The following is a 25,052-nucleotide window of genomic DNA, read 5'->3' on the forward strand; positions in this document are numbered from 1 at the left end:
GGCAACTTCCTTCCCTCTCTGAACGTCTATTCCGCCATCAGCACTGGGTAATGTCTGATGTGACCTTCCCTCACCTTTGTTCCAAGTCTCTCCACCCCCCTGCCTTAGGGGCAGCAGTTCCCCTTCAGCCCCAGGGGAGGCCCAGTGGAGGAGAAGGCTCCTACGGAATGTCCTCAACTGGTGGCTATGTGTGGGGGGCTCAAGAAAGAGGACGGAGAGAAGGTTGTTCCCACTACCTTCCAGAGGAGAGCACCGCCTCAGCTCAGCTAGGGGATCCCACTGTCCCTCCCGAGGCTGAGGTCAGCTGAGAGGGACATCCCCTTGCCCTCCGCTTGCACTCCCCTCCCCCACCCCCACCCAACTGGGGCATCTGGGGGTGCACACGCATGGCACAGATGGGAGTGGGGACACAGGGTCGGAAGCCTGTGGGAGCTCCACCCTCCAGTTCTGGAAAACACCGTGAGCAGACGACATTCATCCTGTCCTGGAGCCAGACTGCGGCCCTGTCGGCGGTCACGCAGAGATAAGTCCCTTGGCTGCCTACATGGCTTCTGGAACACAGACCTTGGTCCCAAAGGGGGTCTTGATAATAGTGGCCCTCCAGGCTGCTGGGAAACCTAAGCAGATACCTCCTTCTCTGAGCTTCATTTGAGGCCCTTTTGTTTCTGAGGCTTTTGGTCTGCCCCCAGCCCTTGCTCCCGTAGCACCCAGCAGGTCCATAGGCACCCCTTCATCCAGCCCCACTCACTCCACTATATAGCATCTTCTCCTGTGGGAAGGTGGCAAAGAGGGGCCTCTGAGCTCAGGGACTCCTGGGTTGACCTTGCAGCCTCATCAGTCTGCCCAGGCTAGTCACAATGAGGTGGCTATACGGGGAATGCAGAGAGGCTGCAGTGCTAATAGGAGGGGTGTACGATGCCAAGAGCTCTGCCCATGTACATAGGGTGATGCCTGATGAAGACAAACTGAGTCTGGGATGCAAAGCAGTGCACAGCTACACAGATATAGCCACACACACAATCACACAGTCCACCATACTCATCATATACTGCCATACACAACCAGGAAGAGACAATGGGCCACACACAGTGACACACATTTACATGGAGTCACACACAGCCAAACAAGGTACCGTGCCAGAACATCGTCATTGTCATAATAACAGTAGCCACCATAATAATAGTTCACATTTAAGTAAGATCCTGTTCTTAGCACATGTGTTTAATCACCCCAACAACCCTATGAGGAAGGCAATACTGTTTCCATTTTACAGATGATGAAACTGAGGGTGAAGGAAGTTACACAGTGGAGTTGGGACTCAGAAGCCTGCCCACAGCATCAGTGCTAGGTAACGTTACCTTATGCAGCCACCACCTGGACATGCTGCCACAAAGAGCAACAGCAGAAAATCTATAGAACACACACAGCATAACACAGATGACAGAATCACCCAGTTGCCTGGGTCACCCACTGTCACATCTGTCACCCACAATCAAACATGGTGTGCAGCATCACAGTGGATCACACACTGTCACACTGGTGCCATTTGATTACACAGCACTGCATAGCCTCATTGCTGCACAGTGGCCCCAAGTACCATACAAGGGACAGAATTACCACTAGGCGTGTAAGCAAGATGGTTTGAGAGTGGCAAGGGGCAGGGTAACCAATCCCCCCAGTACATGGCAACCCTGCAAAAACAGCCCCTGCGAGTCATACACTCACAGAAGTACTAAACAGGTCCAGGCCCCAAGACACACAGTCTGCGTCCTGCCCCAGCTGCCTTCCCAGCCTCCCCTGATCTCGGGGCCCCTGAATCCCTTACCCAGCCTCTGCCCATTGAGCGCTGCCACCTTGAGGCTCTGTTCCTGCAAGTAGAGCTCTCTGGAGCGGCTCAGTCTCCGGCTCGGCCTCCGGACCCCAAAGCACTGCATGACGTTCCGAAGTGCCCCTGCCGCCCAGCAAACCTGGCCCGGGACAGTGTGGCGTCCAGAAGGCGGCCGCGGACCTGGGGGCGGAACCACCACCTCGGAGGGGAGCAGGGCGGAGACCTGGAGTAGGTGGGCGGGGCTATAACCAATGGAGGCGGGGCCTGGGTGGGTGGGTGGGGCCTTGAGTCTAGAGGCGGGGCGATACAGAAATCAGCGCTGAAAGGGCGGAGCCATATCCTAGGAGGCGGGGCCAGTTCCAGAAGTGTAGAACCGATGCCGAAGAGATGAGGGGAGAGTGGAATCAAGGCGGGGAGAGGAGGGGCCAGAGCTCAGAAGGCGGGACGCTCCGAAGGAGGAGCCGGGGCCAGGAGGCGGAGTGGAACAAATCCATAACCCAGGAAGCAGATCAGTGGCGAAAGTCGAGTCCAGAAAGCGGATTGGGGCGGAGCCAGAGCCAAAGAGGCGGGAAGAGGGAGGAGCCAGGTCTGGGAGGCGACGTGGGGCAGAGTCAGACTCAGGAAGACGGCGGGGGGCGGAGCCAGAGTCCAGGGGACGAACCGGGGGAGGGTACAGCGATGGAAAGCAAGGCCGTTTGGGGGCAGGGAGGGCGGTACCTCGATTTTGGAGGCAGTGTGGGGGCGGAGTCCGACCAAGGGGCGGAGACTGAGCCGGGAATCCTAAACACTCAGCTGGAGACTTGGCGGAGGACCAGAGGGCTGGGAGAGATTGAGCCGAGGAGGGAAGCCCGGCCCGGCGGCGGCCTGGGCTGCAGGGTCTAGCGGACAGCCGGGTGGGGCCAGGCCAGGCAGAGTTGAGGATGGAGCTCCGCCGGACACCGGAGCCCGCCAAATATTTTACCTCAGTTACTCAACGAATCCATTGTGACTGAGTGGGCCGTTGCTTCACATATGAATCCCAGGTAGGCCTGTTTCCTTCTGAGGGAGTTTCTCTACCTGAGTGGAATAATCTCCAAGATGCCAAATGCGAATGGAATTCTTGAAAAAATGCCGATCTTAAAAATGAATCTATTGGCACAGGCTTGCTTTGATAAATAGGTGAGGTCTCCAACTCTATACGAAACTGTGCTGCCAGTGTGCTCGGGAACAGGGGGATCTTTCATGTAAGTTACCACCCCACTTTCATTCACCCAGCAATTATTTATTGAGCCCCTACTGTGTGCCAAGGTCAGGACATCACCCAGAGGCCTGACTCATTCCTCTCTTTCACTGTCTGCCTCTGAATAGTTCCTTCATTTGCCTCACTGCAGCTCCAGTCGCTAGCACTGACAGTGAGTCATTCGCAAAGCCAGTTATTAGCACACACAAGCATGGCAATAATAACGACAAACTGAAGTGCAGAGTCACTTGCCTAAGGTCTCACCTTGGAGAGTAATAAAGCATGGGAACGTGTGTTAGTGAAGGTGAGCTGGAATATGGGCACAGACAAGTTGTTCTTCATTTGCAGTGAAGGGAGCTGAGGGTAAGGGGAAGCCTCTGTTTTAGAGAAACCACACAATGGTTTTTAACCAGAAGGCCAAAGACTCCTCGAGGACCTATGGATAGAACCACATCTCAATATAATTTGCTTCCTTTGAATTCTTATGTATTTTACTTTATACATTTAAAAACTTGATCCTGAAAAGGGGTCCACAGGCTTCATCTGACTGCTAAAGTGGTCCATGGCACAAAGAAGTTAAGATCAGTGTGGATCGGTGTGTGTCTGTGTTGTGTGGGCCTGGAATCCCAGGGACAGACATGTTGGAAACAAGGTGGGTAGGGGGTTGCAGAGGGGACAAAGGCAGTTAAGGGAGGTAATTTGGGGTGATGAGCTAGAAGCAGCCGGGCCTCCAGGGGAACAGCTTTGGATTGCAGGGTTCGTGCCAGCTCCGCAGGAAGGGCTGGGCAGTCAGGCACTTGAGAGGCAGGTCTCAGACAGGATGGGCTAGGGCTGCCAAGCCCATGCCACAAGACTGGGAGGTGCTGACTGAGACTCTGCGTGCTCCCTCTCCAGGCAAGATACTAGGGCTGCCTAGAAACAGAGACTCCTGGAGAAGGGAACGGCAACCCACTCCAGTATTCTTGCCTGGAGAATTCCGTGGACAGAGGAGTCTGGTGGGCTACAGTCCATGGGGTCACAAAGAATTGGACATGACTGAGTGACTAAGCACACACACACACACACACACACACACACAGAGCGAGAGACTGGACAAAGGCACAGAGGCCACAGAGGCCCAAGGCTGGAGCCCATCCCATGATCTGAGGCTGCAGCTGTGTCAGAGGCCACCAGAGGGCTTATAGGACGTCTGAGCGTGAAACAGGCACGGAGAAGGTGGCAGTCTGCAGGACAGACAGCACTAGCTAAGGGACGATGAGAGAGAAAGAGAGGTCTCTACTGTGATCCTCTGAGCTGCTCAGCCTCCCTGCCAGTCTGGAGGATCACTAGGGATACCTCTGTCCTGAGGGGAGAAGAGGGGGCACTGGAAAAGGCAGGGATCCCATGACCCAGCTGGAAGAGTTTGCCTTGAGAGCCCAGACAACTGGTATGAGGGTAACAGCTCTGGGCACTGAGCAAGGCCTCTCTGGGCCATGGGGCCCAGGTCTGAGCCAACCAGGAAACGTGAGACAGACTGGGCACTGGCTGAAAGAAACATCTGAGTCTTCCCTGAGTTCCAGGGAGTCTCTAGTGGACAGCTGGAGGGCTCTGCCTTTCCCCTTCCCATCTATTACCTCCACTGCTAGCACAGAAATCATGGTCTAGATGGATAGTTTAGACTATCCATGATTTAGACCATACAGCATGGTTTAGATGGATAGGTAGTGGGCACACGTCTCGGACTCCAGGGGTACTAGCAAACAGAGGGAGATGGACTTAAGCAGTGATCAGAGTGAGAGAGGCAGGTTTGCTGAGCTGGCAGATGACCTAGGGGGCTACAGTGCAAAGCCCTTTAAGAGTGGGTAAGCCCCCAGGCTGGCGCAAAGAGATGCCAGGTGCAGGTTGGGGAACCCCTGCAGCTAGGAGACCGCCCCCCCCCCCCCTCAGTCCCTGCAGTCCGGAGCCCACGGCTACTCTCTCTCCTGGAGAGGCTGCGATAGGACAAGGAGCTGGTCCAAACTGTTTCCCGGTCTTTCGGAAGAGACAGAGCTCGGGTGGACAAAGCTGAGAGCCACAGGCAGTTAGAGTGGAGACAGGAGCCTGTCTGGCCAGGAGGGTGCGCAAATGGGGGCGATCGGGCTGCTCCTCCCAGCCCGGGCGTCGCTGACCATGATTTCTGCACTGGGCAGTTACTGCGGCACGGCCCACCTCACCTCGCACACCTCCTCGCCCCACTCTTTCCAGCCCGCAACACTCACGCGCCCGGACGCGGTCCAGGCACGCCTGTGCTCTGGAGGAGCCTCTCCCGGCGGCCCGGACCGGGCGGAGAGAACTTGGTTATTCGTGGATGCTGGTTCCTTCCCTCCTCGGCCCCTGCGAGCGCACCAGACCCTGGAGCCTAGCCTTCTGTGACCAGGATAAAGGAGGGCGGTCGACCCCAAGGCGGCGGGGCCGGGGGTCGTCTTTAGGGAAGTCTTCAGACTCGCACACCCGTTTTCTCCCTACCCTCCGGGTCTGCGGGACAAGCCTGGAAACGCCCAGGGTCGCGCCCGGCAGTCGGGTCGAGATTTCCTCAATGCGACAAAAGGGCCGAGGGGCGGGCCCGGGGCGGGGCGGAGGGCGGCCGGAGGAGCAGGGGGTCCCCCGCCCTGGGCCGGGGACGGCTTTACGCGGGGTGGGCCCAGGAGGGGACCCCCCCCCCCACTTCCCCGCGAGAGGGCCGAGCACTCACCGTGCAGGGTCAGGAAGTCCCGGCCCGAGTCCATGCCCGACGGACGGCGTGGCGGGAGGGGTGCGCCACGGGACACTCGTCCGCGGCGACAGCGCGGCGGCCTCGGGTCCGAGCGGAGTGTGGTGGAGGGACCCGAATGGACTGCGGGGGGCAGGAGGCCGGAGGTGGGCCCGGGACTCCGCTCCGCCCCCCGCCCGCCCGCGCCCCCGCCCCCTGGGCCCTCCAACCCGCGCCTCTCCCCGCCCCTCCTGGGGTTTGGCTGGGAGGGCAGAGGTGGGGGCCTGGAAGCCCGGCCATCCCTGGCCCAGGCCTGTGGGCGCGTCCCGGACAGAAATAGCCAGATCCCTCTGGCTTCCTCCGCCGCCGCCACCCACAGGCCGCGGGCCCTGTCATTAGCGCCGGCGACCGGGCCCCACGCCCTGCCTGTGGGCGCTTCGCCGGGTTACAGTGATGCGCGAAAGAATCTGCGTTGGGACCAGGACCGGTAACGTTCGACGCCCAGCCTGGCTGGTGCAGAAGGCAGCCTTGGAGTCCAGCCGCGGCTCTCCGGATGTCTACTTTCTCTTCTGCAGAATGGGTGCATGGGCTCGAGTTAGAAGGTCCTCGGAGAGGCATGCCTGGATCTAGTCTGAAGAAGGGTCCCCTTCCCTCTCTCTGGGAAGTTTCTAACCCTGGAAGTGCCTTTGGCGGAGCCTGGGGCAGAAGCCATAAAACTTAGAGTTGGTAGTTGCAGAGAACTTTCCCTTGAGCCCCTCACACCCCAAGCGCCTGGCGATCTGTACAACAAAGTGGGGGACAGAATCTAGGACATCTCCAAGGTTCCTTTTTTGGGTGGCATCCCAAGGGACTGTCTGGACAAGGGATGCCCTTGCCCCTACTCCCACGATCAACTCTTGCAGTCCTGGCACACTTTTTATAAGTACCCAGAGACCCCACCCCCACCCCCAAGTCCCAGAATCCTACTGCCCACCAACTTTTGGGAAAGGGCCTTGAGAGAGCCCCCAGAAGACCTTCCAGGATGGGGGTGGTGATGGTGCTGAGCCCACCAGTGAATCCCCCAGGCTTCCTGGGCTGATGAAGCCAACGGTGAGAGTCTGGCAGAACCAGTTGGACCCCAGCCCCTCCCCCTCCCAGCAGAGGCAGGTCTGGGTGGCCTTGAATACCTCAGGAAGGGATGTAAGCCAGCCAGAGGCCAAGACTTCCCATCCTGATGATTGAGGCTGGGTCAGGACTTTGGAGAGCCCCCTCTCTGTCTGCACACCTCTTCTGCACAGAGAAGGCTAGCCCTTAATCCCGCGCTCTCCCCAAATGGGCTGCCCTCAGGCCTGTCCAAGCCCTCCTTGCTTTCCCTTCTGCTCAACAACAAGCAAGTCCACACAAGGCCTCCCTTTGGAACTCCAGCCTGGGGTCAGGGAGGCTGAGGGGTCCTTCTCTGTCCTCACTCTCTCCCCCAGGCCAGGATGGCTGCCTCCGGACCTGCCCTCTGGGGGTCTCTGCTGGCCTTGGGGCGAATCCTGGGACCTCTGACATCCCCAGAGGACTTTAAGCCTCTCTGCTCAGTAGGTTAGGCCTCCCCCAAGCCCTGCTTTTCCCAGGTAGCCACACCACAAAACTTAACACCAGCAGTTGGCTCGGCTTCATCTTAAGCATCATTCCTGTTTATTCATGTCACTTCCCAGCTCTGAGCCCCAAGCCTGAAACCAGGGCATGACCTGTCACCTCTCCCTCTGATGCCCTGGTGGGGGCTGCAGCCTGGCTTTTCCTTTGCACATAGCAAACCTGTCACACGCAGGCCCTCTTCTGGCCTCTGGCTCAGGCCAGAGAAGCTGAGGCCTCCTCTGGAGCCTGGAGTTGCTGGGCCGGATGGGCATGGCTGACTCAGAGTTGGCACATGCAGCCAGGTTCAGTCAGAAAAGAGGGCTGGGCCACGCCCTGCTCAGAGAAGCCAGGCTGCTGCTCTGACCTGTGGGTCAGCAGCTCCCCAAGACTCTCTTCTCTCCTCTGCTGTCTGCCCATCCCTTCTACCGGTGGGAGGCCCTCTACTTGATTACTCCTACTGTGTGTAAGCGTGTTCAGTGTGTGTGTGTGTGGAGGGGCTGGGGGAGCCAAGCAAGAGGCTTTGCATTGAATTGCAGTTGCTGGAATCTGTTCCCTCTGCCCTAAATAACCAGGGACCTCTGTGTGCCCAGCCCTGGCCAGGTGCCCAAATTGCCCCCCTAAAATCCAGCTCTCAGTTAGTTACCTCTGCAGGATGCCCCTGAGATCCAGGGGCCATGCCTGCTCAGAGACGAGTTGTCTAATGGTGGACTTTCAGGCATCTCACACCCCCAGCTGACCTTCCTGTGTGAGTGAGGGTGGGTGTAGGGGGAGGTTTCTGGGACGACTTGGAGACAGGCCAGACCTACCAGTCCAAGCTGGTGCCCACCTTAAGTCACTTTCCTTGGCCCCTCCCACCACTACCCTGGGGAGGCAAGAGATTAACCCAAGAATGCCAACTTTCCAGACATGCTTCAGAGCCAGCCCTGCCCAATCCCTCCCCCAGAAACACAAACTTGGGTAGGTGAGGTGTGGCGGCAGCAGAGAGAGGCGGGGAGAGAGGAGTGAGACAGGCCAGAGAAGTAATGGGAGCCAAGTCCCGACGGGCCTGCTAAGGGCTGCCATTTTTACTCTGGGGAAAATGGGGAGCACTTGGACATTTTCAAGTAAAAAAGGGACGTGTTGTGATTCATATTTTTTTATTTGTATTTTAAAAATTTAAAAATGTTTTATTGGAGTATAGTTGATTTACAATGTTGTATTAGTTTCAGGTATTCAGCACAAGTGAATCAATATTATATATACTCTTTGAGTCTTTTCCCATATAAGTCATTACAGAATGCTGAATAGAGTTCCTTGTGTTATACAGTGGGTCCTTATTAAGTTATCTGTTTTATATCTATGCTATTTATATATATATGTAGTGTGTATATTAGTCCCAATGTTTCAATTTACCCTGCCCCCACCCCACCTTTCCCCACTGGTAAGCATGTTTGATTTTTCACACCTGTGATTCTATTTCTGTTTTGTAAATCTGTTCATTTGTACTATTTTTTTAAAATTTTTGCCAATATATTTGAGCACTTCTTGGATTTACAGAATATATTAGATAACTAGAGGTCTTAGAATTTGATATATTAATTATATAAAATTTCAAATGAACTGTTTAACTCTCTGCCTAAGTAGACTGTATGCATAGGGGAACGTTAATCCACAGGAGCATTTGTACTATTTTTTAAGATTACTTTTTAAAATTTTTTCTTTCTCTCCACCCCACAGCTTGTAGGATCCTAGTTCCCTGACTGGGGATTGAATCCTAGTCAGCAGCAGAAGGGTGGACTCCTAATCACTGGAACTCTAGGGAGGTCCCTGATTCATATTTGAAAAGAATCACTCTGGCTGCTGGTCGGGGAGTATCGTGGAGGAACAGGGCTGAAGCAAGGAGGCCAGGGAAGGGGCTCTTGCAATAATTCAGGTGAGAGTGAATGGTGGGTCAGCCACCAGTGGTGGGGGTGGAGGTCATAAGAAACGGGAGGAGTCTGGATACTTTCTGATGGGAGAGCCAGCAGGACTGAACAGTAGGGGCTGTGAAAAGAAGAGGAGTCAGGGAGGACTCTAGGTTTTTGGTCTGGACCGTTGCAAGCAGGTGGTTCCCGGAAGCTGAAATGGGGATGGCTGAGGAAGAGCGGGTGCTCTGTTGTGGACGCATTACATTTGAGGTAACTGCAGACAGCCACGGTGAGATGTCAGGTACAAGATGGATGTACAAGTCTGGAGTTTTAGAGGGGAAGGTGGGCTGGAGCTAAACTCTGGGCTATGGTTCAAAGCATGTTGAAAATGCGCATAAGCCTTCACATAGTTCTCAACTCTGGCTAATCTTTCTGAGAGGCAATTTGACAATATCTCAAATATTAAAAAATATATATGCTTTGGCCAAGCAATTTTATTTTTATAATTTTTTAAGGTTTGTATTTTCTAGTAAAAAAAAATACATTTATTTATTTGGCTGCTCTGGGCCTTAATTGTAGCATGCAGACTCTTAGTTGCAGCCTGTAGGATCTAGTTCCCTGACCAGGGATCGAATCTGGACCCCCTGCCTTGGAGCATGGAGCCTTAGCCATTGGGTCACCAGGGAAGTTCTTGGCCAAGAAATTTTAATTCTGTATCATCTGTATATTATGTATGTAAACATTATATAAGGTAGAGTTCACTAGCAGGGACCCGGTTAACTCCTGCTTAACCAGGACTTATGCTCTCAAGTACACAGTCTAGAATAACTTGATATTTCCATGACACTGTGTTCCCCACCTTTTAAACATAAAACAAAACAAAACAATCCATCATCTTTGAGTTGCAGTGAAAAAAAGCAAATTGCAGGACAATATATATAATGTCTAATATCATTGGTGCTTTTTAAAAATTAAAAAAAATCTTTATAAGTACTTCATTTGTATAGGCAGAAGCAATACTAGAATGATATAGAAATAACCCAAGTAAAGAGATTGAGAGGAAGATACTTTTTATTTTTTATGTATTATTTGAATTTTTACCATACTGATATATAATTTTTGAAATTGAAAAGTAAAAAAGAATTTTTATTGACATAGAGTTGGTTTACAATGTTAATTTCTGCTGTTTAGCAAATTGACTCAGTTATACACATGTACACATTTTTTTGTATTCTTTTCCATTATGGTTTTATAGAATATTGACTATAATTCCCTATGCAATACAGTAGGACCTTGTTATTTATCCATTCTACATATAATAGTTTGCATCTGCTTACCCTAAACTTCCAGTCCCTCACTCTCTGACCCCCTCCCCTGCCACCCCTTGGCAACCACAGGTCTTTTCTCTACATCTATGAGTCTGTTTCTTTTTTGTAGATAAGTTCATTTGTGTAATATTTTAGACTCCACATACAAGTGATAATCAAATGGTATTTGTCTTTCTCTTTCTGACTTTAAAGGTAAAAAATATGTAAAAGGTCAAAGATGTGTGGGAACCCAGAGATAAACAAACACAAATTCTGGTCGGCAGAACAGGTTGTAAAGTGAAGAAGGGAAGTTCCCGTTGTGCTGGCCAAGTTCTCATAGATGAGGGGGCTGGTGCCCTTTACTACTGGTGCAGGGTTGGGACCATTCAGTTAGTCACAGAGCAAACAGAAAGTGGTTGCTGGGCACAGCAACAGGAATGAATCCGGCTTATCAGGCAGGGAGATTCAAGTAGAAGGGCGAGAAGAGGGTGGAGATGGGAAAGCACAGAAGAAAGTGGGGAGTGAGGGAACAGATTTATTGAGAGGGACCAGGCAGCCAAATACTGCTGAAAAGTCAAGGACGATGAGCACAGAGGAGTAACTGGAGCTTTCCTGGAGATCTTGGCCTGGAAAGAGCTGAAGGGGGCTGAAGCCAGAGGGTGGGAAGGTCAGAGAAAAAGGCTGGGCCAGGCTCTCTGTGACCTTCTCGGAGGCTGTTTGGAGGCAGGATGGAGAGGTCAAAGGTAATGGCGAGAATCCATTATCCTGTCATTCCCAGGGCAGGGAAGGGGGCTGGGGAGACCACCCGGTTTGGGCAGGCCCACTTCTAACACTAGAACAACAGAGTCCCCACCACCACCCAGATGGTTCTACGAGCTCCTTACTGCACAGTGGGGACAGGAGGAGGCTCACATGTTTGTGAACAATTGGACAAACCAGCCCATTTGCCTGTGCCCTCTCCACTTCCACCCCTCCCAGCACTACCACTTACTGTAGCTACCAGTCAGCCAGGAGAGGAAGGCCTTAAAGAAAGAGCCTGCACAGGCCCTGCTGGTGGGCTCACAGTGTTTGCACAGGCATGGGGCACATCATGTTGACTTCATGGCCTCCTCACTCGGGCGAGGGTGCAGCTCCAGGAGAGTGAGAGCCGGATGCTCTCAAGAACACAGTCTAGAACAGGGGCCCTGGCTTCCCAGCTCTGAGGATGGAAGCGATACCAGAAATTAGAGGTGAAAGAGGCAGGCCCAACCACGAGAACAGGAAGTAGCCCAGATACGTGGGCAAGCATCCTGGGCCTCATCTCAGGAAGTGGGTTTCAGGCTGTAGGACACACAGTAGTAAGAAGAGGACGTTTGTACCACCTGTGAGCAGCAGTTGTGCCATGGCGAGGATGAGTCACTGTGATGTCAAAGCTGCTGCCCTGACAAGTGCAGGCTCTCCCCACCTCGGTGGATGATCTCATAACCCACCTGATCGCACACACAGGATGGGTGGGAGTCGTCCTTGGCCCCTCTTCTCTGTCACTCCCATTACACCTATCCTTGAGTCTTAAGTCCATCTTTTAGCTCCATCTCCAATCTGTTCCTCTCACCTGAATCCCAGCATCCTTCCCCTCTTTCCTGACCCCAGTGGGAGATTCCTGATCAAGCTCCCTGTTGCCTCCTATTTCCACCAGTCTTTTGTTTCCTAGCAACCAGAGTGATCTCAGTACAACATACAGCTGATCACCACACACCCAGCTTCAGACCCTTGATGGCCTCCTGTCCTCAGAAGAAAGGTTAAATTCCCTAACATTGCCTGCAAATCCACTTATGATCCTTTGCCTAGGAGTTTTCCTCCACTCTCTGAGTTCCACCCCTGAACTTCTTTCATTTCCACCCATACATGTGGCCCTCTCCTGGCTTTAGCTCAACGGGGTCCTTCTACATGGTGTGCCTTTTTTCCTTCTCTCCTGGCTTACTCCTACTTGTTTACTTTTTCACTGAAAAAAATTGAAATATAACTTACATACAGTAAAATTTACCCTTTTTGGTGAATAGTTCCATCCCCCCAAGAAATTCCCTCATTCTCCTTGGAGCCAACGTTAGCTCCCATCACCAACTCTTGGTAACCACTGATGTGTTTTCTGGCTTGCATTTTCTATAAGTGGGTATCCTATAAATGGACTCATTCAGTATATATGTGTAGCCTTTTTGAGAATGGTTTCTTTTACTCAGCATAATGAATTTGACATTCTTCTGTGCTGTCACGTGTATCTCTAGTCTGTTTCATATTTGTTGTTGAGAGTATTCCATTGCATAGATGTACAACAATTTTTTTTTTCACCAGTAGAAAGAACATTTGGTTTTTTCCCACTTTGGGGAGATCATGAATATTGCTGCTATAAACATCTTTGTACAGGGTTTTGTAGGCACAAACTTTCTCATTTCACTTGGAAAAACACCTAGTTGTGTGGGACTGTTGTGTTACTTTATAAGAAACTGCCAAACTGTTTTTCAAAGTTGCTATACTAGTTTATAGGCTTCCTGGTGGCTCAGCTGGTAAAGAATCCACCTGCAATGCAGGAGACCGCAGTTTGATTTCTGGGTCAGGGAGAGCCCCCTGGAGAAGGGATAGGCTACCCACGCCAGTATTCTTGGGCTTCCGTGGTGGCTCAGATGGTAAAGAATCAGGCTGCAATACGGGAAACCTGGGTTCAGTCCCTAGGTGGGGAAGATCTCTTGAAGGAGAGCAGGGCAACCCATTCCAGTATTCTTGCCTGGAGAATCCCCATGAACAGAGGGCCCTGGTGGGCTACATTTGAGCAACCATGCATAGCACAGCATACTAGTTTTTATTCCTGTCACAATATATGGCATTGAGTTGCCTCACCAGCACTCAGTTGGTTTGTTCACCTGTTTGTTCATTCAATTTCTTGACATTCTACTAAGCACGTAGAGGTACTACATTGGAGGCTTTTTTTTTTTTTTAGTTCTTTATTGAATTTATTACAGTATTGTTTCTGTTTTGATTTTTTTTGCCACCAGGCATGGGGGATCTTAGCTTCCAGACCAGGGGTCCAGTCTGCATACCCAGCACTGGAAGGTGAAGTCTTAACCGCTGGACTTCCAGGGAAGTCCCTGCATTGTAGTTTTAATTTACACTTTCTTGATCACTAATGATGGTGAATCTACTCATTCTTCTAAATCTCTGCTTGTTGTTCACTTCTACCCAAAACCCACTATTATACTTGCTTTCTCTGTAGACTGATTACTTTCCTGTCCTTTGTGGTTCCATGACAACAAACATTTTCTCCACCTTGACCATAACCCACTAAACTGCAACTGTTTACCTGTTCCCACCTACTCAACACCCTAGAGAAACACACACACACTTCCCCATACCTCACAAACCTACACACCCACTTCCCCACACTTCACACACTCATTCAGGCCACCAACTTCCCCACCCTGCCTCAAACCCCTGAGCTCTGCGAGTGTGGAAGCAGCATCTTCCTTTGGTACCTCCAGCTCCCAGCACAGACCTGAAACAGACTCCTTACACAATAAATATTAAATGAATGAATGAATAAATGCTGAACAAATTTGAGAAGGGGCAGATGAAAAAGGGAGACGCTTTGCAACCAGAAGGACCTGGCTGTGCCAATTAACCCTTTCTCTGTTGGTCCTCAACCTAAGCTCATCTTCAGTTCAGTGGCTCAGTCGTGTCCAACTCTTTGTGACCCCATGAATCGCAGCATGCCAGGCCTCCCTGTCCATCACCAACTTCTGGAGTTCACTCAAACTCATGTCCATCGAGTCGGTGATGCCATCCAGCCATCTCATACTCTGCCATCCCCTTCTCCTCCTGCCCCCAATCCCTCCCAGCATCAGGGTCTTTTCCAATGAGCCAACTCTTCCCATGAGGTGGCCAAAGTATTGGAGTTTCAGCTTTAGCATCAGTCCTTCCAAAGAACACCCAGGACTGATCTCCTTTAGAATGGACTGGTTGGATCTCCTTACAGTCCATGGGACTCTCAAGAGTCTTCTCCAACACCACAGTTCAAAAGCATCAATTCTTTGGTGCTCAGCTTTCTTCACAGTCCAACTCTCACATCCATACATGATTACTGGAAAAACCATAGCCTTGACTAGACAGACCTTTGTTGGCAAAGTCATATCTCTGCTTTTTAATATGCTATCTAGGTTGGTCATGACTTTCCTTCCAAGGAATAAGTGTCTTTTCATTTCATGACTGCAGTCACCATCTTCAGTGATTCTGGAGCCCAGAAAAATAAAGTCTGACACTGTTTCCACTGTTTCCCCATCTATTTCCCATGAAGTGATGGGACCAGATCCCATGATCTTCGTTTTCTGAATGTTGAGCTTTAAGCCAACTTTTTCACTCTCCTCTTTCACTTTCATCAAGAGGCTTTTTAGTTCCTCTTAACTTTCTTCCATAAGGGTTGTGTCATCAGCATATCTGAAGTTATTGATATTTCTCCCGGCAATCTTGATTTCAGCTTGTGTTTCTTCCAGCCCAGTGTTTCTCATGATGTACTTTGCAACACAAGAGAAGACTACACATGGACATCACCAGATGGTCAACACCGAAATCAGATTGATTATATTCTTTGCAGCCAAAGATGGAGAAGCTCTATACAGTCAGCAAAAACAAGACCAGGAGTGGACTGTGGCTCTGATCATGAGCTCCTTATTGCCAAATTCAGACTTAAATTGAAGAAAGTAGAGAAAACCACTAGACCATTCAGGTATGACCTAAATCAAATCCCTTATGATTATACAGTGGAAATGAGAAATAGATTTAAGGGACTAGATCTGATAGGTGCCTGATAAACTATGGAATGAGGTTCATGACATTGTACAGGAGACAGGGGTCAAGACCATCCCCATGGAAAAGAAATGCAAAAAAGCAAAATGGCTGTCTGAGGAGCCCTTACAAATAGCTGTGAAAAGAAGAGAAGCGAAAAGCAAAGGAGAAAAGGAAAGATGCAAGTATCTAAATGCAGAGTTCCGAAGAACAGCAAGAAGAGATAAGAAAGCCTTCTTCAGCGATCAATGCAAAGAAATAGAGGAAAACTGCAGAATGGGAAAGACTAGAGATCTCTTCAAGAAAATTAAAGATACCAAGGGAACATTTCATGCAAAGATGGGCTTGATAAAGGACAGAAATGGTATGGACCTAACAGAAGCAGAAGATATTAAGAAGAGGTGGCAAGAATACACAGAAGAACTGTACAAAAAAGAGCTTCACGACCCAGATAATCACGATGGTGTGATCGCTCACCTAGAGCCAGACATCCTGGAATGTGAAGTCAAGTGGGCCTTAGAAAGCATCACTATGAACAAAGCTAGTGGAGGTGATGGAATTCCAGTTGAGCTATTTCAAATCCTGAAAGATGATGCTGTGAAAGTGCTACACTTAATATGCCAGCAAATTTGGAAAACTCAGCAGTGGCCACAGGACTGGAAAAGGTCAGTTTTCATTCCAATCCCAAAGAAAGGCAATGCCAAAGAATGCTCAAACTACCGCACAGTTGCACTCATCTCACATGCTGGTAAAGTAATACTCAAAATTCTTCAAGCCAGGCTTCAGCAATACGTGAACCGTGAACTTCCAGATGTTCAAGCTGGTTTTAGAAAAGGCAGAGGAACCAGAGATCAAATTGCCAACATCCGCTGGATCATGGAAAAAGCAAGAGAGTTCCAGAAAAACATCTATTTCTGCTTTATTGACTATGCCAAAGCCTTTAACTATGTGGATCACAATAAACTGTGGAAAATTCTGAAAGAGATGGGAATACCAGACCACCTGACCAGCCTCTTGAGAAACCTGTATGCAGGTCAGGAAAAGGAGTACGTCAAAGCTATATATTGTCACCCTGCTTATTTAACTTATTTAAGCTCATCTTAGTAAAGGCGATACCGCTGTGCGCGTATTTGAGGATGACGGCTTCATGGCACCCTCAAACAGACGGAAAGCGGAAGAGGCAGGCCGGAAGTGGGAGTGCGGCAGGTAGTTAGCGGCGTCTCAGTTGCCATGGAGACTGGAAAGCGAGAGCGGCAGTCGGCTGAGTCTGGATCTTACGCTTTCGCTGGGGCAACTTGGACGCCCAGCCCGCGTCTGGCCCGGATCCGCAGCCCCAGCCAGTCCACCTGGCTCTCCTCCCTGGCCTACTCCGAGTCCTTCCACCATGGCTTCGGGGGTCGGCGCCACCTCGTCGCGCAGCTCTCGCTCCCGCCGCTCCCCGAGCCGCAACTGCTGCGCTTGCGCCCCACCTCTCTGCGCACCCAAGACATCTCGTACTTGCTCACCGGTGTCTTCCGCAACTTGTACACCGCCGAGGTGATAGGCGAGGAGGTGAGCTCGAATTTGATCAAGGCCCGCGGCAGCGAGGATGCGCAGCACGAGGAGTTCGTGGACGAGCTGCAGCAGGTAACAGGGTACCGCGCCCCTTTCGCTTCTCCGCGTGCTCACCCAGGGGATGGCGGGGTCGCATCTGCGGCCGTGCTGGGGACCCAGGGCGCGACTCAGCCACTCGGCAAGTGTCAGCCCCTGTCGGGTGCAGCCGCTTTTCCAGGCACGGGGTACGCAGCTGGGAAAGAGCAGACCAAGTCCGTTCCGCCGTATATCCTACGTGGTAGTGGAAGGACACTCTACGCGCTCTTAGGCAAATACACACTCTCTACACACATAAGGTGTATATCTGTAGCACCTATCTCTTTACATTTCTACACAGACAATTGCACACATAAGTGAAACGACAGAAAGCAGAATAGTTGTTTTCCTGGAGATGATAAAGCTGAAAGTCACGTCCGCTCTGGGGTGCCTGTCTTTGTGTCACAAACCACAATCTTAACCACTGAGAGGCATCCATGCCCAGATTTTAGGAAGCATGCCCAGTCTCTGGAACACCAGCTCTGCTTCCTTATCTGTGTAAGGAGGAGAGCAGCTGTCCTGAGTCCTTTCTGATAGGGCTGACTGCTGGCCACGCTGCCCACGACTTTCTTAAAGGAGTCTCAGCTGAGTGCTTTCAAGCGGCTGAGGTGAAGGGGTCGACAGCTGGAGGCTTTCAGTTCACTATGCTCTGTGCAGCTGGGCAGCAAGTCCTTCTATCCTGAGTGACACAACCCTCTGTCTACCATAGGTGGTGTGTTAACTCGCATTTGGTATTTCAGAGTTTGGATGACAGACCTCTTTACCGAGAAGCCAGTAGTCAGGAGGCAGGATTTGAGACTTGGCACTGTTCCTGACTTTACTGTAAAAGCTTTAAGCCATTTCCCTCTGTGGGTCTTAGAGTTCAGATCTGTCTGGTTAGACCAGGTGGTCTTTGCAGTTCTGTGATTGTTCTGTGCTTAATGGGAAACAATGCTGCTCGGGTGAGGTTGAGTCATCTCACTGTATTTCTGTGCATCTGATCACCCACCTGCCAGATTCGGGAGCTCTATAAGCAGCGGCTGGATGAAGTTGAAATGTTGGAGAGACACATCATTCAGGCCCGTGCACGGGCCCTTGCGGAGAAAGAGCGGGCCATGCACCAGGCCAAAGTACAGTTCCTTGAGCCCTTTATCAAGATGCCTCCAGGTATGTATGATGAGCTGCTCTATGCCCTTCACCCTAACCCCCCAGTTGTTAATATATTACTGTGTTACCTCATTGAAAAAATGTGAAGTCGCTCAGTCGTGTGCGGCTCTTTGTGACCCCATGGCGGTAGCCTACCAGGCTCCTCTCATCCATGGGATTTTCCAGGCAAGAGTACTAGAGTGGGTTGCTGTTTCCTTCTCCAGGGTATCTTCCCAACCCAGGGATCAAACCCGGCTCTGCCGCATTGTAGGCAGACACTTTACTGTCTGAGCCACCAGGTAATGGATGTCATGAAAATGAGAAATTGTGCATCAAAAGACTCTTACCAACAAAGTAAAAATGCAACCCACAGAACCTCTCTAGTCTTTTTTAAAATGTTTGGAGAGTGGGTGGCACCAGTGTTGTTTCATTATCAGAACACTCCAGTGTGCATGTCTCCAGAGCAGGGAGTCTCACCTACATAGCCAGCACCCAGCCCCTAAGCCAGGGAGTCAGCAATTGAGGCAGTGTTATCCTCCAGTGCACAGATGGCCCGCAGGTGTTCCCTGCTGCCCGACAGCGCCCGCTTCTCCTCTGTGGTCTAGCATCCTGTCTAGGGAGCCGTGCTGCATGCCACTGTCATTGCTCATTTTTAGACTTTTCATTTGGGACCCTTCTTTGAACTTTTCCTGTCTTTTATGTTCTTGACCATTGAGTTTTCCCCCAGGTTTTAAAATTTGTGGTAAAATGCACATAACATAAAATTTACCCTCTTAACTATTTTTAAGAGTACAGTTCAGTGGTATTAAATGCATTCATTATCTTATACAAACATCATCACCATCCATCTCCATAACTCTTCATCTCACACAACTGATATGCCCATTAAAAATACCTTCACAGTCCCTCCGTCCCTCCAGCCCCTGGCAACCACCATTCTACTTTCTGTCTCTGTGATTTTGACTACTCTAAGTAGTCTTCATATAAGTGGAGTCATGCAGTGTTTGTCTGTTTGCGGCTAGCGTGTTTCACTTAGTGTAATGCCCTCAAGGTTCATCCATGTTGTCGCCTGTGTCAGAATTTCCTTCCTTCATATGTTAAATAATATTGTGCTTGTATATTACATTTTGCTTATCCATTCATCAGCTGAGGAACTCTTGGGTTGCTTCCAGGTGTTAGCTGTTGTGAATAATGCTGCTCTGAATATGGACGTACAAATACCCCATTGAGATCCCACTTTCAGTTCTTTGGTTTTGCGTCTAGAAGGGGAATTGTTAGATCATATAGTAGTACTATTTTAATTTTTTGAGGAACCACCATACTGGTTTTCACAGTGCCTGTACCATTTTTACTTTCCCACCAACAGTATACAGGATTCCCATTTCTCCATACCCTCACCAACACTTATTTTTTAGTTTTTTGATGGCGGTGGGTGTGTGTGGGGAGGGGTGTGTAGCCATCCTGGTTGGTGTGAGGGGGTACCTCATTCTGGTTTTAATTTTGCATTTCCCTGATGATGAGTGATTTTGAGTATCTTTTCATGTGCTTATTTACCATTTGTGTATCTTCTTTGGAAAAATGTCTTTTCAAGCCCATTTTTTTGGGGGGGGTTTCACATTTCACATATTTATTGGGAGCCATTGGGGAAGGGACCTCTCCCTGTCAATGGAGAAGCTCACAGTTTCTTCAGCCACTCCAGGCTTGGGCCCCGGGGGTCCTGAGGGTAGCTGGGCATGTTGCCATCGTCTTAGAGGGGCACTGGGAACTTTTAGGGTATGGCCCATTGATCATGACCACGTACTTGGTGTTGGGGCTGAGTGTGGGCAGAATTACAGGGAGACCCCCACTGGTGGAGGATGCCACCAGCACCAGTTCCTTGGCACAGACATTCTTGAGGAAGGCTGTGATTCTCTCGGCCAGCCTGATCTTAGCGGCAGTGAGGGCGTGCAGAGCACTCCTCAAGCCCGTTCTTAATCCATCGTATTGTTGTTGAGTTTTTAGGAATTCTCTGTATATCCTGGTTATTAATCCCTTACCAGATATATGACTTGAAAATATTTCTCTCATTTTGTGGGTTGCGCCTTTCCTCTGATGCACAATTTTTAATTTTCATGAAGTCCAATTTGTTGATTTTTCTTTTGTTTTCTGTGCCTTTGGTGTTGTAGCTAAGAGATCATTGCTAAATGTGCTGTTGTGAAGTTTTGGCCCTGTGTTTTCTCCTAGAGTTTATTAGGTGTTGGTCTTGGATTTTAGGTCTTGGATTAATTTTGAGTTACATAGTGTTACAGAAGGATCCAACTTCATTCTTATAGATAAAGATGTCCAATTTTCGTGGCATTGTTTGTTGAAAAGACTGTCCTTTCCCTATTGATTGGCCTTGACACCATTGTCAAAAATCATTTGACCGTATGTATGAGGGTTTATTTCTGGGCTTTCTATTCTATTCCATTGGTTTCTGTGTCCACTTATGCTAGTACTATGTTCTTATTACTGTAGCTTTCTTGTAAGTTTTGAAATCAGCAAGTGTGGGTGGGTCCTCCCGCTTTGTTTTGTTCAAGATTGTTTTGACTATCAGATATTCCTTGAGATTCCATAATGGATTTTAGGATGGGTTTTACTATTTCTGTCATTAAAAATGTCATTGGGATTTTGATAGAGATTTCATTGAATCCATATTTTGCTTTCGGTAGTATTGACACTTTTAAAAGAATATTTTGGCTATACTGGGTCTTTGTCCTGGCGCTCAGGCTCTTCATTGCTGTGCACCGACTTTTTCTAGCTGCAGTGAACAGAGGCTGCTCTCTAATTGTAGAGAGGCTCCTTGCATGGGCTTCTCCTTGCAGTGGCTTCTCTTGTGAGCACAGGAACTCCAGAGCGCCGGCTCAGCAGTTGTGACTCATGGGCTTAGTTGCCCTGTGGCGTGTGGAATCTTCCCAAAGCAAGTCAAACCTGTGTCCCCTGCATTGGCAGGTGGATTCTCAAGCACTAGGGAAGTCCCAGTATTGGCATTTTTAACAATATGAATTCTTCTAATCCATGAACATGGAATGTGTTTCCATTTATGTCCTCTTTCACTTTTTTTTCAGCCAAGTTTTGTATTTTTTGTTATTGAAGTCTTTGATCTCCATGGTTAAGTCTCAAGTATCGTATCCTTTTTGATGCATTTGGGAATGGAGTTGTTGTCATAATTTCCTTTTCAGATTGTTCATTTTAGTGTATAAAAATGCATCAGATTTTTGTGTGCTTACTTTATGTCCTGCTACTTTGCTGAATCCACCTCTTAGTTCTAAAGAGGATTTTTGTGTATGAAATCTTTAGTGTTTTCTGTGTATGTGCATGCTCAGTCACTCAGTCATGTTCGACTCTTTGAGACCCTATGGACTGTAGCCCACCAGGCTCCTCTGTCTTTGGGATTCTCCAGGCAAGAATACTGGAGTGGGGGTTCCTTGGAGGTCCAGGGGTTAAGACTCCAGGCTTGTAATGCAGGGGCCCCTGCGTTCGATCCCTGGTCAGAGAACTAGATCCCACATGATGCAACTACTATATTCTGCAGTGAAGATTGAAGATCAGACCTGGCACAACCAAACAAGTAAAAATGAATTTTTTAAAAAATAGAACACTGGAGTGGGTTGCCTGCCCTCCCCCAGGGGATCTTCCTGACCCAGGGATCAAACTTGCGTTTCCTGCATTATAGAAAGATTCTTTACTTCTGGGCCACTGGAGAATCCCACTGTTTTCAACTTATAAGATCATATCATCCACACACAGTAATAATTTTACTTCTTCCTTTCCAGTTTGGATGCCTTTTGATTCTCGCCTAGTTGTTCTGATTAGAACTTCTCATATTATGTTTACTACAAATGGTGAAAGCAGGCATCCCTGCCTTGTTCCTGATCTTAGAGGAAAAGCTTTAAGTCTTTCACCACGGAGTATGACATTCGCTATGGGTTTTCATCCATGATTTTCATTATGTTGAAATAGTTTCTGGTTGTCCCTAGTTCTTTGTGTTTTTTTTTTTTTTACTCATGAAAGGATGCTGAAGTTTTTCATACAATTTTCTGTATCAGTTGAGGTGATCATGGGACTCTTTCCCCTTCGTTCTGTTGCTGTGGTGTATTACATTGATCGAGTTTTGTATGTTGAACCATCCTTGCATCACAGGAACAGATTGCACTTGATAATGGTGAACTGTCCTTTCAGTATGTTGCTGATATTTTGTGAGGATTTTTGTATCGGTGTTCATAATGGCTGTAATCTTCTTGTAGTGTCTTTATCTGGCTTTATATCAGGGTAATGCTGGCCTCTTGAATGAGATAAGAAGGGTTCCATCCTCTTCAGTTTTTTCTGTGTGAAAAATTTGAGGATTGATATTCATTCTTTAAATGCACTTGAGAAGAATGTGTATGCCATTATTGTTCGATAGAGTGTTCTATATGTCTGTTAGATCTAGTTAATCTATTGGGTTCTTTAAATCCTCTCTTTCGTTACTTGTCTTTTGCCTGTTAACTCTTTCTATTATTATAAATGGGTACTGTGGTGTCCAACTAGTATTAACATAGAACTCTCTGTTTCTCCCATCAGATCTGTCATTTTTTGCTTCATTATTTTGATTATCTGTCATGAGATGTGTAAATGTTGATGCTTATTATATATTCTTGCTCTGTTGAATCTTTTATTAGCATGTAATGTCCTTCTTTGCTTTCTTTGCTTCTTGTAACCTTTTTTTTCCTCTATTAGTATAGCCACTTCCTCTTCTGATTACTATTTGCATGGAAATCTTTTTTCATCTTTTCATTTCCAATCTATTTGAGTCATTGGATCTAAAGTGAGTCTCCTGTAGACAGCAATCTAGTTGGATCATATATTTTTATCTATTCTGCCAGTTTTTGTCTTTGACTGGAGAGTTGAATGTACGTACCTTTAAAGTGAAAGAAAGTGTTAGTCGCTCAGTCGTGTCCGACTCTTTGCAACCCCATGAACTGTAGCCCACCAGGTTTCTCTGTCCATGGAATTCTCCAGGCAAGAATACTGGAATGGGTTGCCATTTTTTCCTCCAGGGATCTTCTTGAACCAGGGATCGAACCCGGGTCTCCTGCACTGCCTGCATATTCTTTACCATCTGAGCCACCAGGAAAGCCAAAATTACATTTAAAGCAATTACTCATAAGGAGGAACTTCTGTCACTTTGCCATTTTTTTTTGTCTTGTATCTGTTTTGTCCCTCATCTCCTGCATTAGTTCAGTTCAATTCAGTCATGCAGTTGTGTCTGACTCTTTGCAACCCTGTGGACTACAGCACACCAGGCCTCCCTGTCCATCACTAACTCCCAGAGTTCACCCAAACTCATTTCCATTGAGTCAGTGATGCCATCCAACCATCTCATCCTCTGTTGTCCCCTTCTCCTCCTGCCCTCAATCTTTCCCAGCATTAGGGTCTTCTCAAATGAGTCAGCTGTTCACATGAGGTGGCCAAAGTATTGGAGTTTCAGCTTCAGCATCAGTCCTTCTAATGAACACCCAGGACTGATTTCCTTTAGGATAGACTGGTTGGATCTCCTTGCAGTCCAACGGACCCTCAAGAGTCTTCTCCAACAGCACAGTTCAAAAGCATCAGTTCTTCAGTGTTACTGTCTTATTTTGTATTTAGTCAGTTTTTGTAGTGAAATGTTTAAATTTCCTTTTTTAAATTTTCTTTTGAGTATATTCTACGGCTATTTTCTTTGTGGTTGCCTTAGGGATTACATTTAAAAGCCCCAAATTGTAACATTCTCATTTGAATTTATACCAGCTTAACTTCAATAAATACAAAATTCTTTGTTTCTTTACATCTCCACCCCACCCCTATTGGTTGTTGATGCACAGAATTACATCTTTATACATTGTGTGCCCAGAAATACCAACTAATCCGTTAGTCTTGTAAATTATGTAGAAAATAAATACTTGGAGTTACAAACCAAAGTCACTATAATACTAACTTTTGTGATAATACTGGCTTAATATAATACTAACTTTTTGTACTACTGTATGCTTGGGGGGCTTCCCAAGTGGCAGTAGAGATAAAGAACCTGCCTGCCAGTGCAGGAGACATAGGAGACTCAGGTTCAATCCCTGGGTTGGGAAGATACCTGGAGAAGGGAGGGCATGGCAGCCTGCTGCAGTGTTCTTGCCTGGAGACTCCCACGGACAGAGGAGCCTGGCGGGCTGCAGTCCATGGGCTATAGTCACAAAGAGTCATGACTGAAGCAACTTAGCACATAACTTTGAACTTGTTTTTTTATTTTTTTTTAGCTTTAATAGTTTTTTTTTTCCCTTTAAATATATGTCTCTTAAATCATGTAGAAAATTTTTATGATTATCCATGTATTTACCTTTACTGACATCTTTAGTTCTTCATGTGGCTTGGAGTTACTGTCTAGCGTCCTTTCATTTCACATTACAGAACTCCTTTGAGCATTGCCGGTCAGGTCTAGTGGTAACAAACACCCTCAGCTTCTGTTTATCAGGAAATGTCTTAATTTCTCTATCCCTTTGAAGGACAGTTTTTACTGGATATAGGATTCTTGGTTAATAGTTTTCCCTTTTAGCACTTTGAATATATTGACCCACTGCCTTCTGGCTTCCAAATTTTCAGATGAAAAGCCTACTGACAACTTTATTGAGGATCTCTGAATGTGATGAGTCACTACTGTCTTGCTACTTTCAAGACTCTCTCTTTGTCTTTCAAATGATTAATTATAACGTGTCAATATGAGTCTTTGAGTTCATCTTATAATTCATGAGCTTCTTGGATCTTTATATTCATGTATTGCATTAAATCTGGGCCGTTTTCAGCCATTATTTCTTTAGATATACCCTCTCTGCCCCTTTCCCCTTTCTTTTCCTTCTAGGACTCCCACGGTGGGTATGTTAGTCACTTGCTGGTGTCCCACAGGCCTCTTAGG

General features: G+C 48.4%; 2 protein-coding genes, 1 long non-coding RNA gene and 1 pseudogene across 7 annotated transcripts in view; 2 read left to right on the forward strand and 2 right to left on the reverse strand.

Annotated features, from left to right (window-relative positions):
* Window positions 1-5,929, reverse strand: part of PLCD1 (phospholipase C delta 1) — a 21,841-nt gene extending 15,912 nt beyond the window's left edge. Inside the window, exon 1 of one of the 2 annotated variants that reach the window (XM_069561474.1) lies at window positions 5,758-5,929. In XM_069561474.1, coding sequence (XP_069417575.1) covers window positions 5,758-5,791 — 34 coding nt within the window. In that variant the 5' untranslated portion in view covers window positions 5,792-5,929. Of the gene's footprint in view, window positions 1-1,825; window positions 2,501-5,757 lie in introns of those variants that run through there. The other variant, XM_069561473.1, reaches the window with a different exon arrangement.
* LOC138424487 (uncharacterized) lies at window positions 2,638-15,518 on the forward strand. Its single transcript, XR_011250809.1, has 4 exons — window positions 2,638-2,850; window positions 9,073-9,268; window positions 13,576-13,633; window positions 15,067-15,518. It is a non-coding gene; the product is annotated as an uncharacterized lncRNA (long non-coding RNA).
* A 158-nt stretch (window positions 15,519-15,676) lies between these two features.
* Window positions 15,677-25,052, forward strand: part of DLEC1 (DLEC1 cilia and flagella associated protein) — an 88,011-nt gene continuing 78,635 nt past the window's right edge. For all 4 annotated transcript variants that reach the window (XM_069561469.1, XM_069561470.1, XM_069561471.1 and 1 more), the window contains exons 1-2: window positions 15,677-16,984; window positions 17,983-18,133. In XM_069561469.1, coding sequence (XP_069417570.1) covers window positions 16,589-16,984; window positions 17,983-18,133 — 547 coding nt within the window. In that variant the 5' untranslated portion in view covers window positions 15,677-16,588. The remainder of the gene's footprint in view (window positions 16,985-17,982; window positions 18,134-25,052) is intronic.
* LOC138424770 (NADH dehydrogenase [ubiquinone] 1 alpha subcomplex subunit 3-like) lies at window positions 19,788-24,491 on the reverse strand (annotated as a pseudogene).

This window comes from Ovis canadensis, chromosome 19 (assembly GCF_042477335.2).
Source record: "Ovis canadensis isolate MfBH-ARS-UI-01 breed Bighorn chromosome 19, ARS-UI_OviCan_v2, whole genome shotgun sequence".
NCBI lineage: Eukaryota > Metazoa > Chordata > Mammalia > Artiodactyla > Bovidae > Ovis > Ovis canadensis.